The sequence below is a fragment of the Quercus lobata genome, chromosome 5 (genome assembly GCF_001633185.2).
Source record: "Quercus lobata isolate SW786 chromosome 5, ValleyOak3.0 Primary Assembly, whole genome shotgun sequence".
Taxonomy (NCBI): Eukaryota; Viridiplantae; Streptophyta; class Magnoliopsida; order Fagales; family Fagaceae; genus Quercus; species Quercus lobata.
The window spans coordinates 31,832,544-31,843,457 of NC_044908.1; the positions used below are offsets into that span (position 1 = coordinate 31,832,544).

A 10,914-nucleotide genomic window follows, 5' to 3' on the forward strand; every position below is an offset into this window, starting at 1 on the left:
TATATTTATAAATTATGACCTGCTCTAATATCAAAATATTAATGTTTATATTTGTGTATGTATGTTTACTCATGTGTACGATGATTTATCTTGATTCGAAACTGAAATATTAATAACAAAATTTGGCCCCCCAAACAAAAAATTTTAGCTCCGCCCCTTTATATATAAATGGAATGATGAAAAATAGCATGTTTTGTAAAGTTTAGAACCAAAAATATATTATATTCTAAATTACATATTCCTTTCTTTTGAAAAATGAATTAATAGTTTTTAATTTATCTCTAAATTTTCAACTTAAATTATAAGCCATCAAGTAACGACTAAGATAAAAAAGAAAAAAAAAAAATTACTAATAGGTTAAAGGTTGCTAATAAATAGAATAATATTATTGAATTCAAAATAAATAAAAAATCTAAATCAAATAAAAAAAAAACACACATTATATTATATGATATGATTTATAATATAATATAATCAATTCTACTGATTTACTATATCATATCTATATCTTATATAATATATTTATTAATTTTAATAACAAGTAAAGAAGACAAGAAAAGTCATACTAGGAGAGTAGAATTTTACTTTTCCTTTCGAAGACCATACACGCTGTAGAACCTAGAGCAAACCAGAACATGCAAAGAAACAACTATTCGACACACCATATTGTCTTGAACTAAGAAGTAAAGGAGAAAAGTAATGAGTGACTAGAGTGGGATGAATTAGTTAAAAAAAAAAAAAAAAATAGAAGACACTAATTAGTGAGTCCAACGCCGGAATGAGAAATCAAAGATAGAAATTGAGAAAAGAGTGGAAGATTCACTTGTGTGGCCTTTCTACTCAGATTCAGATTAGCTGCAGCTTGGATCGGGGTGGGGGGGTGGGGGCAGTCTCATATCTTATCTTTTGAATGGTAAAATTACTTGAATTACTCATCTTATCTACTGAATTTTTTAAAAGAAATTTGGGGCGGCCATGGCCCCTTCGATCTCAACGTGGCTCTGCCATTGGGTGATATGGCAGCTTTGTTTAATACAAAAGGAGATATCCTGTTAAAATTTTACTGGAAGTAAACTGGACCTAGTTGGTAGCAACATTTATAGCTCTGGAATAGACTTAAATCCAATTTTCCCAGTTGTCTCTAATGATGCCCCCACTGCCAATCATTTCCGAGTTACCATAGGAGCCTTCTAGGTTTACTTTAACGGTTTAACCCAATCTGGACCAAGTTTTTATCCCACCTCATGGTTTGGTCTTGCATGCAAAAGGTGAATTCCAATCCAACACAAGCTTTTCTACTTCAGAATTCCATTTTTGAAAGTGTATTTATTTCTTTTAATCTTGTCTTAAGATTGACTGCCGGGCTCAAATCCTAATCCTACCACTATCATCATTATAAATATATTTTAAATTTTTTTTCATATTAAAGCTGGTTAAAACTTTGTTTTATTAAAATAAAGCGACCCAACGCTATTTTGATGATTGTCAACGGCATAAACCTAATTGGACAAATGCATAAATTCCAAATTGGAATAAATGGAATTTTTTTTTTATATTAACAAAAAAAAAAAAAAAAAAAATTCTCTAATCATGCATATAGAGCGTGTGATGCTTCTGTGTGTATATCATCTGTACATGATCAGATCCATGGTGATATTTTTTGAATTGTTTAACAAGTCAAAGGACATTCTCTTGATGACTTTCCATTCTCCAGTGATCTTGTTCTGTTTGATCTTGGTGTCAACCACGTCAGGATGATTTAGAGAATGGGGATGATTAGAATCCAATTCCAAGTACTTAACTTTGCTAAGCTATTATTTAACCCAAAAAAACAGAACAAAACAAACTTTTCTAGACTAATTGTGGTCTGGTGCAACTGGAAGCATCAATGAAGAGAACTAACTTTAATATCTGGTGGGAGAGAAGGTGGTGGTGAGATGACCTTTCTACAGCATTTATTAGGAAACCATTTATCTTCTTTAGTGTACACAGAATACCCATTCTCAATTCACCTCACCATACCTTTTTTGATGACATCGCTTGCACTTAAAATACTTTTCTAGGCATAAGATCCTAGGGTTGAATCTTTTACCTCAAGAATGAAACAATCCGGAAAAGTTTTTGCTTTAAACACCTTATAGCAAAGGGAAAACCCGGCAATGGGATTGGTTATATTATATTAACACCATTTATAATTTTACACCAACCCGCGAACTCTGTAACTTATACAAAATAAAAAAGGAAAAAAAAAATTAGAGACTAATAATTATGGTTGAATTTTGATTTTGGTGATTTTATATCGAGTCATCCCACATCGGTAAGGTATGATATTGAGAAGGGGTTTATTACTTGCTCTACGACACTAACTATTGCATGCAGTTTTGGTGTTGGCGTATGAGTGTATTCCCTTATCTCATCCTCCTTCTCCCATATATATGTGTGAGTGTGTTTCTCAAATAAAAAAATAAAAAAAATTGATAATTCATTACATATGTGGAAGAAGAATATAATAATATATCGCAAGTGACATGAAGGGCACATATAGACTGCAAAGTAGCTTATATTGTTAAGTGTTATTCAAGGGAAATGAGAGTGGGCCGCACGAGTGATGGAATTGGGAGAGAGAGAAAGAGAGGGAAAAAATATATATATATATATATATAGAGAGAGAGAGAGAGAGAGAGAGAGAGAGAGAGAGAGAGGGAAAATATATATATATATATATATATATATATATATGGTGATATGTGATGTAGGACAGGGAAGAGAGAGAGAAGAAATAAGTGTAAAGACTCTGATCATGCATTCCAACATAACTTTTCTTTCCGTGGATGTTTATTACACACTTGTGTGGATCCACACAAACGTGTAATAGGTTTTAACATTTATTAAAAAAATATATAAAAAGGGAAGACAACTTCATATCCCACTCAACATGATTTTTCTATAAATGTAAAAAGTGGGACATAGCCATGACAAATGAGGAAGATGGGGTTTGGAATACTCTTATATCTTTTAACTTTTGTTTCATCTTAAAAAATAAATAAAATAAATAAAAAAATTTATTGGCAATTGTAGGGATTCATACTTTGAGTGAGTGAGTGAGTAAGCATTCTATTATGTGATGCTTGGTGAAATGCAATTAGGAATTCATGCTTACTACTTATATATATATATATATATATATATATATATATTTGAGAATCCAGATAGTAATTTTATTATTGTAGGTGGTTTTCTATATACCACATGTTGGAAATAAAGGACCACATATATGTTGTTCTAAAATGGTGCTGAAGATTGACTTTAGCAGCAAAGAAGAATGATACTAGCACTAAGATTGCCAGCAAGGATCGAGGACCATCACATGAACTCACAAATGTTTACCATTTAAGTTTATTTTCATTATATATAATGAATAGGCCATACACTTACTATTTAGTTAGTCCAGCCAATAAAATCATCAAATTAAAAGAGGACGAACTCATCCTAACAAGTCTTATTTAAGTACCTTACTAGTTTAGATAACTTTTTTGATGAATTACTAGTTTAGATAACTAAATACTTGTTAAACATGCATTTACATCCATATGAGATGACATATAGAATAGATTCCATCAACACCACAAATATCTCAAGAAAAGTGAAGTTAAAGCATTAAAGCTGAACATGGCCAACAACATTTGGTATAGGATTCTGACTTAAACCAGAGACAGGAGGCAGTGCAGATGGTAAACTGGCAGTGCTTTGAACTCCAGCAGATGGAATGTTATTCTGAATGTTTTGAGATAACATCTGTTGGCGAGACTGATTAGCTGATAATGGAATAGGAAGTGACTGCCCTGGATTATGAACTTGGGGCTGCATACTCATCCCTGCATCTGGGGACTAATTATTACCATTGCCAGCAGAGTTGGATGGCAAAGCATTGCCTATAGGATTCTAAGACTTGGTTTCCATTGTAAGCATTTTCAGAGATATTTTTCGTAGATAATCTGACTGGCTTGTGGCAGCTGTATAAATCTTTTCCTCAAACTTTATAGCAATTTTCCTGAGTTCATGTAATCCCTCTTGGCTAGAAACAGGGAGATGCCTCTTCAAAGTTTCCATTCTGTACACAAAAGGAGATACTCATATTATGTTACTGACCATACAGGCACAATTAAGCTATTAAAGGAAAAAGTCCCAAATTGGTAAACTATGCTGACAGTGCAGAATTTAAAGCAACAAAATGTGAAAAGAATCCACATAAAATTTCATGAATTTTTTTTTTTTTTTTTTGATAAGTAAATAAAATTTCATGAAATTTTAAAAATATGAACAAAAACCCAATATTTTTTTCTCTGAAAAAAATTAACAGTAGCACTTGGTTGTTCAAGGTTCACTATGGAAAATCTGTCAACAGAAAATGTTTTCCTAGTCAACTAACATGATACCTTGCTTTCCATATATTAGACCCCCAAGTGTTCCTCGACGAATTGTATTCCTAGCTCTTTATTTGGGAGATGCATTCAGGTCTTTTGTTTCCAGCTCCTAATATAGCACTACTAGTTCTTGAAGTCAACTCCCATGATACGACATTTGCTTTCAATGTCATATCCAATTCTTATACTTGTAGATGCATTTGTCATATTTCCGAGAAATTTTATTTTTCTTCGTATGAGGATCATCAACACTTACCACAAGCCTTTCTGACATAACTTTGAATATTTGTTCTCTTCTTTTTCCAGTTATGCCCTTCCTCAGTTTTTTCTAATAATTTAACTGCAGTAAAATATTGGTTATGGTATGAAAAGCTACTACGAACACATGCTTTATCAAGCTCATATATGGAATGAGTAGCTAAGCATAGACACTTTATTTGGGGTGCCGTAACCGTGTCATAACAGTGCCCTACCGGCTGTCTCATGTTATAATTTTTCAAAAATTGCTCATATCGCCATATTGTACCCACACCCGTGTCCATGCATCCTAGATTGAGTAGAGAGACACAAGTCCCACCAGCCAGAGCACAAAAAGAGGCCTAACAGAAATGGTAAAGCAAAAAATGCATTCCATATATGAGCTTAATAAACCAGAGCCACCAAGGGTGGCTAGGAGGCACCGGTTTTGATGGCTTGTGCTTGGAAAATTTTGTCATACCAATTACCAAACACTTGAAAATGTTTTTCTGTAAAATGTTTCAAAAGAAAATACTTTATTGTAAAAAATTTTACATTTGAAACATTTTACATTTTACAGTGAAACATACAAAGTGTTAATTCAGTCATACACAATATTCAAAATGTCAAACGAAAGAAAATGAGAAACCAAGCATACAAAGACTCAAGCTTGATGTTTGGAATAGCTTCGTTGTTTTCACTAGTTTATTTTGTTTAAAATGTTTATTATTTAAAAGTACAGGTGTACTTAGAAAAATGCAAGGCTTTCAAAATCTGTACCTATGAAATAAGTTGGCTTATTTCGATTTTTGAACATGACCAAACAGGGTAACAAGTGTGTGTATGCTACAGCTTATTTTGGTGAGTTATTTCCCCCAGCTTGTTAGATAAAATTTTATAGAGCATTACTTTTTTTTTTCTTAGTATAGCTAATTAAATCCTTACTAATTAAAATGGATAGCACTTTTAAAAGTAAGCAATCTGAAATGGAAATTTAGAGTGCGTTTGGATTGGGCGTTTTCTGCCCAATCCTGCGTTTGCGTTTTTTTTTTTTTTTTTCACGCGTTTTGGGGCGTTTTGGGTGTTGCAGCTACTGTTCATGCACTGTTCAATGAACAGTAGCCGCAAACTTTGACTTTTCAAATTTTTTTGGACCAATCACAGCACATCGTGTACTGTTCACGGACCCACAAATTTCACTTTTCAGCAACTTTTTCATTAAAAATGGGTCCCACGATACTATTCACACATTTAAAAATTATTTCGCTACAGTGTTTTTCAGTTTTCAGTTTCAGTTTTCAGTTTTCAGCTGTATCCAAACGGACCCTTAGTCTTTCACATGATTACTGGTTGTGCTGGACCTAGTCTTATGTTAAAGTAAGCTACTAATGTCACCACATGGGGATGTGTTACATCTACGCGATATCCCCAAAGGACAAGTTACTATTAGAGCTCCCACATACTTGTGCACTTCCAGTGTGATATTCATTGCACTTCTACCACATAGCTCCCTCACAATCTTGATGGGGGTCTCAAAGCATTACTCTTCGGTGCAGACTGCAGACTAGCTTTTCAGTTAAACTGTGTTCTTGAATGCGTGTGGCATTGAAAGTGAAGATTGTAAAAAGGAAATCTTCAAATGTTCCACAACAAATTCTACCCCTAGCTCTATATTTGGGTGATGCACTCAAGTCTTTTGTTCCCAACTCATAATATAGCATTATTAGCCCTTGTAGTCAACTCCCATGATACAATACTTTCTTTCAAAGTCATGTGTGGTCTTATTCTTGTAGATGCATTGTCAAATTTCCAGGGATTTTTATTTTTCTTCATATGAGGATCATCTACACTTACCACATGCCTTTCCGACATTATTTTGAATATTTGTTTTCATCCTTCCAGTTATGCCATTCCCTTTTTATTTTTTTTTATTTTTTTATTTTTTAAAATTAACAAACTGCAATAAAATACTGATTATGGTATAAAAGACTACTACAAGTACACAATTTTATCAAGCTCATATATGGAATGAAAGCACAAGTCCCATCAGCAAGCCAGAGCACAGATACAGGCCTAACAGCAATATTTAAAAACCAAACATTTCAGTTACATGCAATATTCAAAATGTTGAATGTAGAGTTAGTCAAACAAAAGACAGTGAGAATCTAAGCATATGAAGACTCGAGCTTTGTGTTTAGAAATAGTTTTTTTTTTTTTTTTCAATTAGCTTATTTTGTTTAAAATGTTTATTATATGAAAGTATAGTTGTACATAGAAAATGTGAGGCTTCCAAAAGCTGTACTTATGAAATAAGCTAACATATTTCCATTTTTAAGGCTAACCAAACAGGGTAATAATCGTGTGTTTCTTACTGCTTATTTTGGCTAGTTTATTTCCCCAGCTTGTTTAGATACAATTATTTTAGAGCTTTACTTTTTTTCTAATTATAGCTAATTAAAAAACCTTTCATATTAAAACAGTTGCACTATTAAAAATAAGCTATCCGAAATGGAAACTTACTCTTTCACATGCTGAACCTAGTTTTATCCGAAATGGAGTATTTGTCGTAACCCTAGGATTTTTTTTTTTTTTTTTGGTATGGACGCATGTTCAATCTAACATCAAGAATGAAATATGAAGATACTATTGTCAGCACATGGAGATTCGTTAGTCACATCTGTGTGATAAACCAAAAGGACTAGTTATAATTAGAGCTCCTGCCATACTGGCACGCTCAAAAGGAAGGAGTATTTGTTGTAACCCCTAGGATTTTTTGCACATTGTATGGACATGTGTTGAGTATTACGTCAAGAATAAATTAGGTCTATCTGGGCAATATATATATATATACAAATGAGTAGTACATGGAGCTACTATTGCTACCAAATGCAAGTTCATTACTCACATCCATGTGATATCCCAAACGAACTAGTTATAATCAGAGCTCATGCCACACTTACGTACTCAATGTAAATGTTATATTCATTGCACTCTTACTGCATAGCGCCCTCACAATCCAAATGGGGTCTTACAACATGACCCTTCAGATCAAAACTAGTTTTTGAGTTCAACTCTACATTGTTGAATGCATGGCATCAAAATTGAAGATTAAGCAGATAGGTTCTAATCCTCTCCAAAAAAATGAATAACTTGACCAGTTAAGCTAATGAATAGGATGTAAGGGGAATCAAAAAAAGAAAAAGAAAATGAAAGCTATTATAAGTTCATTTTTAACCATCAGACCCAAACACAACCTGTAAAGCTGTACCAGGTTTGTTACCGCTTATTTTAATGAGTTTATTTCCCCTTGCTTGTTTAGGAACAATTTTTAAGAGCATTGCTTTTTTTGACCTTAATATAGCTAATTAAAACCTTATTAAAACAGGCCGCACTTTTAAAAATAAGCTATCTGAAACGGAAATAACATCCGTGTTATATCCAAAAATAACTAGCTATAATTAGAGCTTAGAGCTCCTGCGTTATCGTCACATATGTGTGATATATCAAAAGGACTAGTTATAATTAAAGCTCTGGCGTTCTCACGCTCTTCCAATTCATGAGGATAACTAAGCTGACACAACAGGGTGATGTGATGTTCATAGCACTCCCTAGCCCCTACTACACTCACAAAAACCTTTGATCAAAGCATTACTCTTGAGTATACAGACTAGAATTTTTTATTTCCAGTTAAACTCTGTATTTATGTTTGTGGCATCAAAAAGTGAAGATTTTGCTGTAAAGTTCTCTAATTTCCACCAAAAAAATCAATAACTTGATCAATTAAGCTAATGAATAAATTCAATTTGATCGGATTCGGACCCAAACACAACCCGTAAACATAAATATGTAAAACAAAAACAAAAAGCAAAAGCAAAAGAGAGAGAGGAAAATTACATCTTGTTGACGATTCTTTGACGAGAATCTGGCTTTAATTGGCTCCGCCAATCAACAATTGGTACTAAACCGCTTAACCTCTTGCACCTGTAAAAGTTCGTTGCATACAACAATCAGTTACATCAGATTCAAAATTCAAAAACAACCCATCCATATCAGGTATAGTCTTTAATGTTTTTCACATGTCGGAAATGAAATTCAGACCACAGTTCCGATTGAAACTCCGGTGGAACGGTCGGAATTTATTTGTCATAAGGAAGAAGAGAAGGACGTACGTGAGGAGAATGTTGGCGGAATCGGAGGGGCTAAGTTTGCGGAGAATGGAAATGACGAGATCGTCCGGCAAGGCATCGAACAAGTCACGCTTTCCAGCGATATCAGAAGAATTCCGGCTTCTTTTCCGGTAACTAGCTTGTTCGGCGGCGAAATCTCTCCTTCGCTTCACAACTCTCATGTTCTTGTCTTCAACAACTCTAGGGTAACAAAGCCCTCTCCTTGTTCTCATCTCTTTTTTTTGAACGATTGTTTTCATATCTCTCTACCTCTCTCTCTCTCTTTTTCTTTTTTTTTTTTTTTTTTTTTTTTTATTTTATAACAAAAGCGATTGGATTTGCGTTTTCTCCTCACATTCAGCGTTTGCGTTTTATTAACACTGGGACCCACGCTACAGTAAATCGAAATAAACGCGTTTTTTTTTTCTTTTTTTCAATGCACGCATTTCAGCTTTTAGAAAACATTATACACTGTTTATGGAATCCATGCAACACCACTTTATTAAAAAAAAAAAAAAAGTCTTACGATATTATTCATATATTTAAAAATTAGGTAAAAATATATTTTTAATCCTTATATTTTTTGAGCCTATTCTTAATTTGGTCCCTAAATTGATTTAGACTGTGTTTGGATCCAGCTTTTGCGTTTGCGTTTACGTTTCTTCACCTTTTTTTTTTCCCTACTGCTGCGCACTCGTTTAGGGAACAACAGCTACTGTTCATGTGAACAGTAGCTGGCAATTGTTGACTTTTCAGTCTTTTTATTAATTTTGTAGGTCCCGTGAACAGTATACGAGACCCACAAATTTCACTTTTGAGTAACTTTTTCATTAAAATTGGGTCCCACAATACTATTCATACATTTAAAAATTATTTTGCTACAGTGTTTTCAGTTTTCAGTTTCAGCAAAATAAGTTCTATCCAAACAGACCCTTAGCTCTTAAGTCAGTCCCTAATTTTTTAAAATCGTCCCTACCATCAACCTGATAATAGAAGAAGTTGATGTGGCAAACGGAATGCATATGTGGCATGTTAATCGCTGACGTGGCAAATAAAATAATATTAAAAAAATTTGTTTTGCTTTTAAAAATGACAAGTCAGCATTTTAATTAATAAAAAAATAAAAATAATTCAAAAATAAACTGAAAAAATTCAAAAAAAAAAAAAACTTTTTTTCAATTTTAAATAACAATTTATTGTTTCAATTTTTCTTGAACTTTCTTAAGAAACAAACATTAAGTTAACACCCCTTCTCATTCTAGGCTGGCGTGTCTATGTTTGTGTTTGTATCTATTTCATTTTCTTCCTTCGTTTTAAGATAAATCAAAAAAAGAAAAGTCAAAATAAAAATAACTTAATAAATATGTGTTTGTATCTTTTTTTGTTCAGATCCTTTTTCCTTTTTCCTTATTTTTTAGATCCTCTCCCTCTGTCTATTGGTGTGTATATGTGTTTGTATCTTTCTTTGTTCAAGTTTTCAATCCCTCACTCTCTCTAAACCTGACTCTCTAATCTTTGGGTTTTTCTAGTTTTCCGTGGGGTGGTTGGTGATGGAGGTGGAGATCGTTGATTGGGGTGGAGATCGATGTGGTCGGGGTGGAGATCGGTAATCCATGGGTCTTGGATTATGGGTTTGGTTGGAGATGGAGATGGCTAGGTTTGGTTGGAGAGGGCTGGGTTTTTCTGGGTTTGGTTGAGGTGGGTGGAGATTGGTGGTTGGGGTGGTCGTTTTTATTGGAGAAGGTTGGGTTTTTCTGGGTTTGATCGGAGTGGAGATCGGTGGTTGTTTTTGTACTATTTAGTTGACTATGACTCGGACTGGGCTTCAACCAGGTGGATTTGATGCTGTTGATGGCGAGTTGATGGTGGATTTGGGTTTGTTGACGGCAGATTTGGTGTTGTTGATGGCAGATTATTTGTTGTTTTTTGGATCGGGGTGTTGTTTGATGAAGTTCTAGGTTGGAGGTTTCTGGGTTGGAGGTTTGATGATTTTTCTAGGTTGGTTTTCTCATGTTGGTTTGGATTTGATGAATTTTTCATGTTCTGGAGGTTTCGGTGGAGGATAGGGAGTTTGTATGAAATTTTGC

General features: G+C 33.8%; 1 protein-coding gene across 2 annotated transcripts; it reads right to left on the reverse strand.

Annotated features, from left to right (window-relative positions):
* Positions 1 to 3,468: 3,468 nt before the first annotated feature.
* Positions 3,469 to 9,114, reverse strand: LOC115988795. Of its 2 annotated transcripts, XM_031112410.1 has the most exons (4): positions 9,098 to 9,107; positions 8,831 to 9,062; positions 8,556 to 8,642; positions 3,469 to 4,111 (listed from the first exon to the last, which is right to left on the reverse strand). In XM_031112410.1, the coding sequence occupies exons 2-4, from the start codon at positions 9,058 to 9,060 to the stop codon at positions 3,943 to 3,945; spliced, it is 486 nt and encodes a 161-aa protein (XP_030968270.1). In that variant the 5' UTR covers positions 9,061 to 9,062; positions 9,098 to 9,107; the 3' UTR covers positions 3,469 to 3,942. The 2 variants fall into 2 exon arrangements, with proteins under 2 accessions (XP_030968270.1, XP_030968269.1); XM_031112409.1 differs by having other exon boundaries at positions 8,831 to 9,114.
* Positions 9,115 to 10,914: the final 1,800 nt, after the last annotated feature.

Bases quoted from the DNA above. Each gene is read 5' to 3' on its own strand.
- LOC115988795 (XM_031112409.1), bottom strand. From the start codon at position 9,087: ATGAAAACAATCGTTCAAAAAAAAGAGATGAGAACAAGGAGAGGGCTT. The intron at 8,643-8,830 runs GTACGTCCTTCT...GAACTTTTACAG, and splicing joins TCCGCCAACATTCTCCTCAC to GTGCAAGAGGTTAAGCGGTT. The intron at 4,112-8,555 runs GTAATTTTCCTC...TTTTGTGTACAG, and splicing joins CAAAGAATCGTCAACAAGAT to AATGGAAACTTTGAAGAGGC.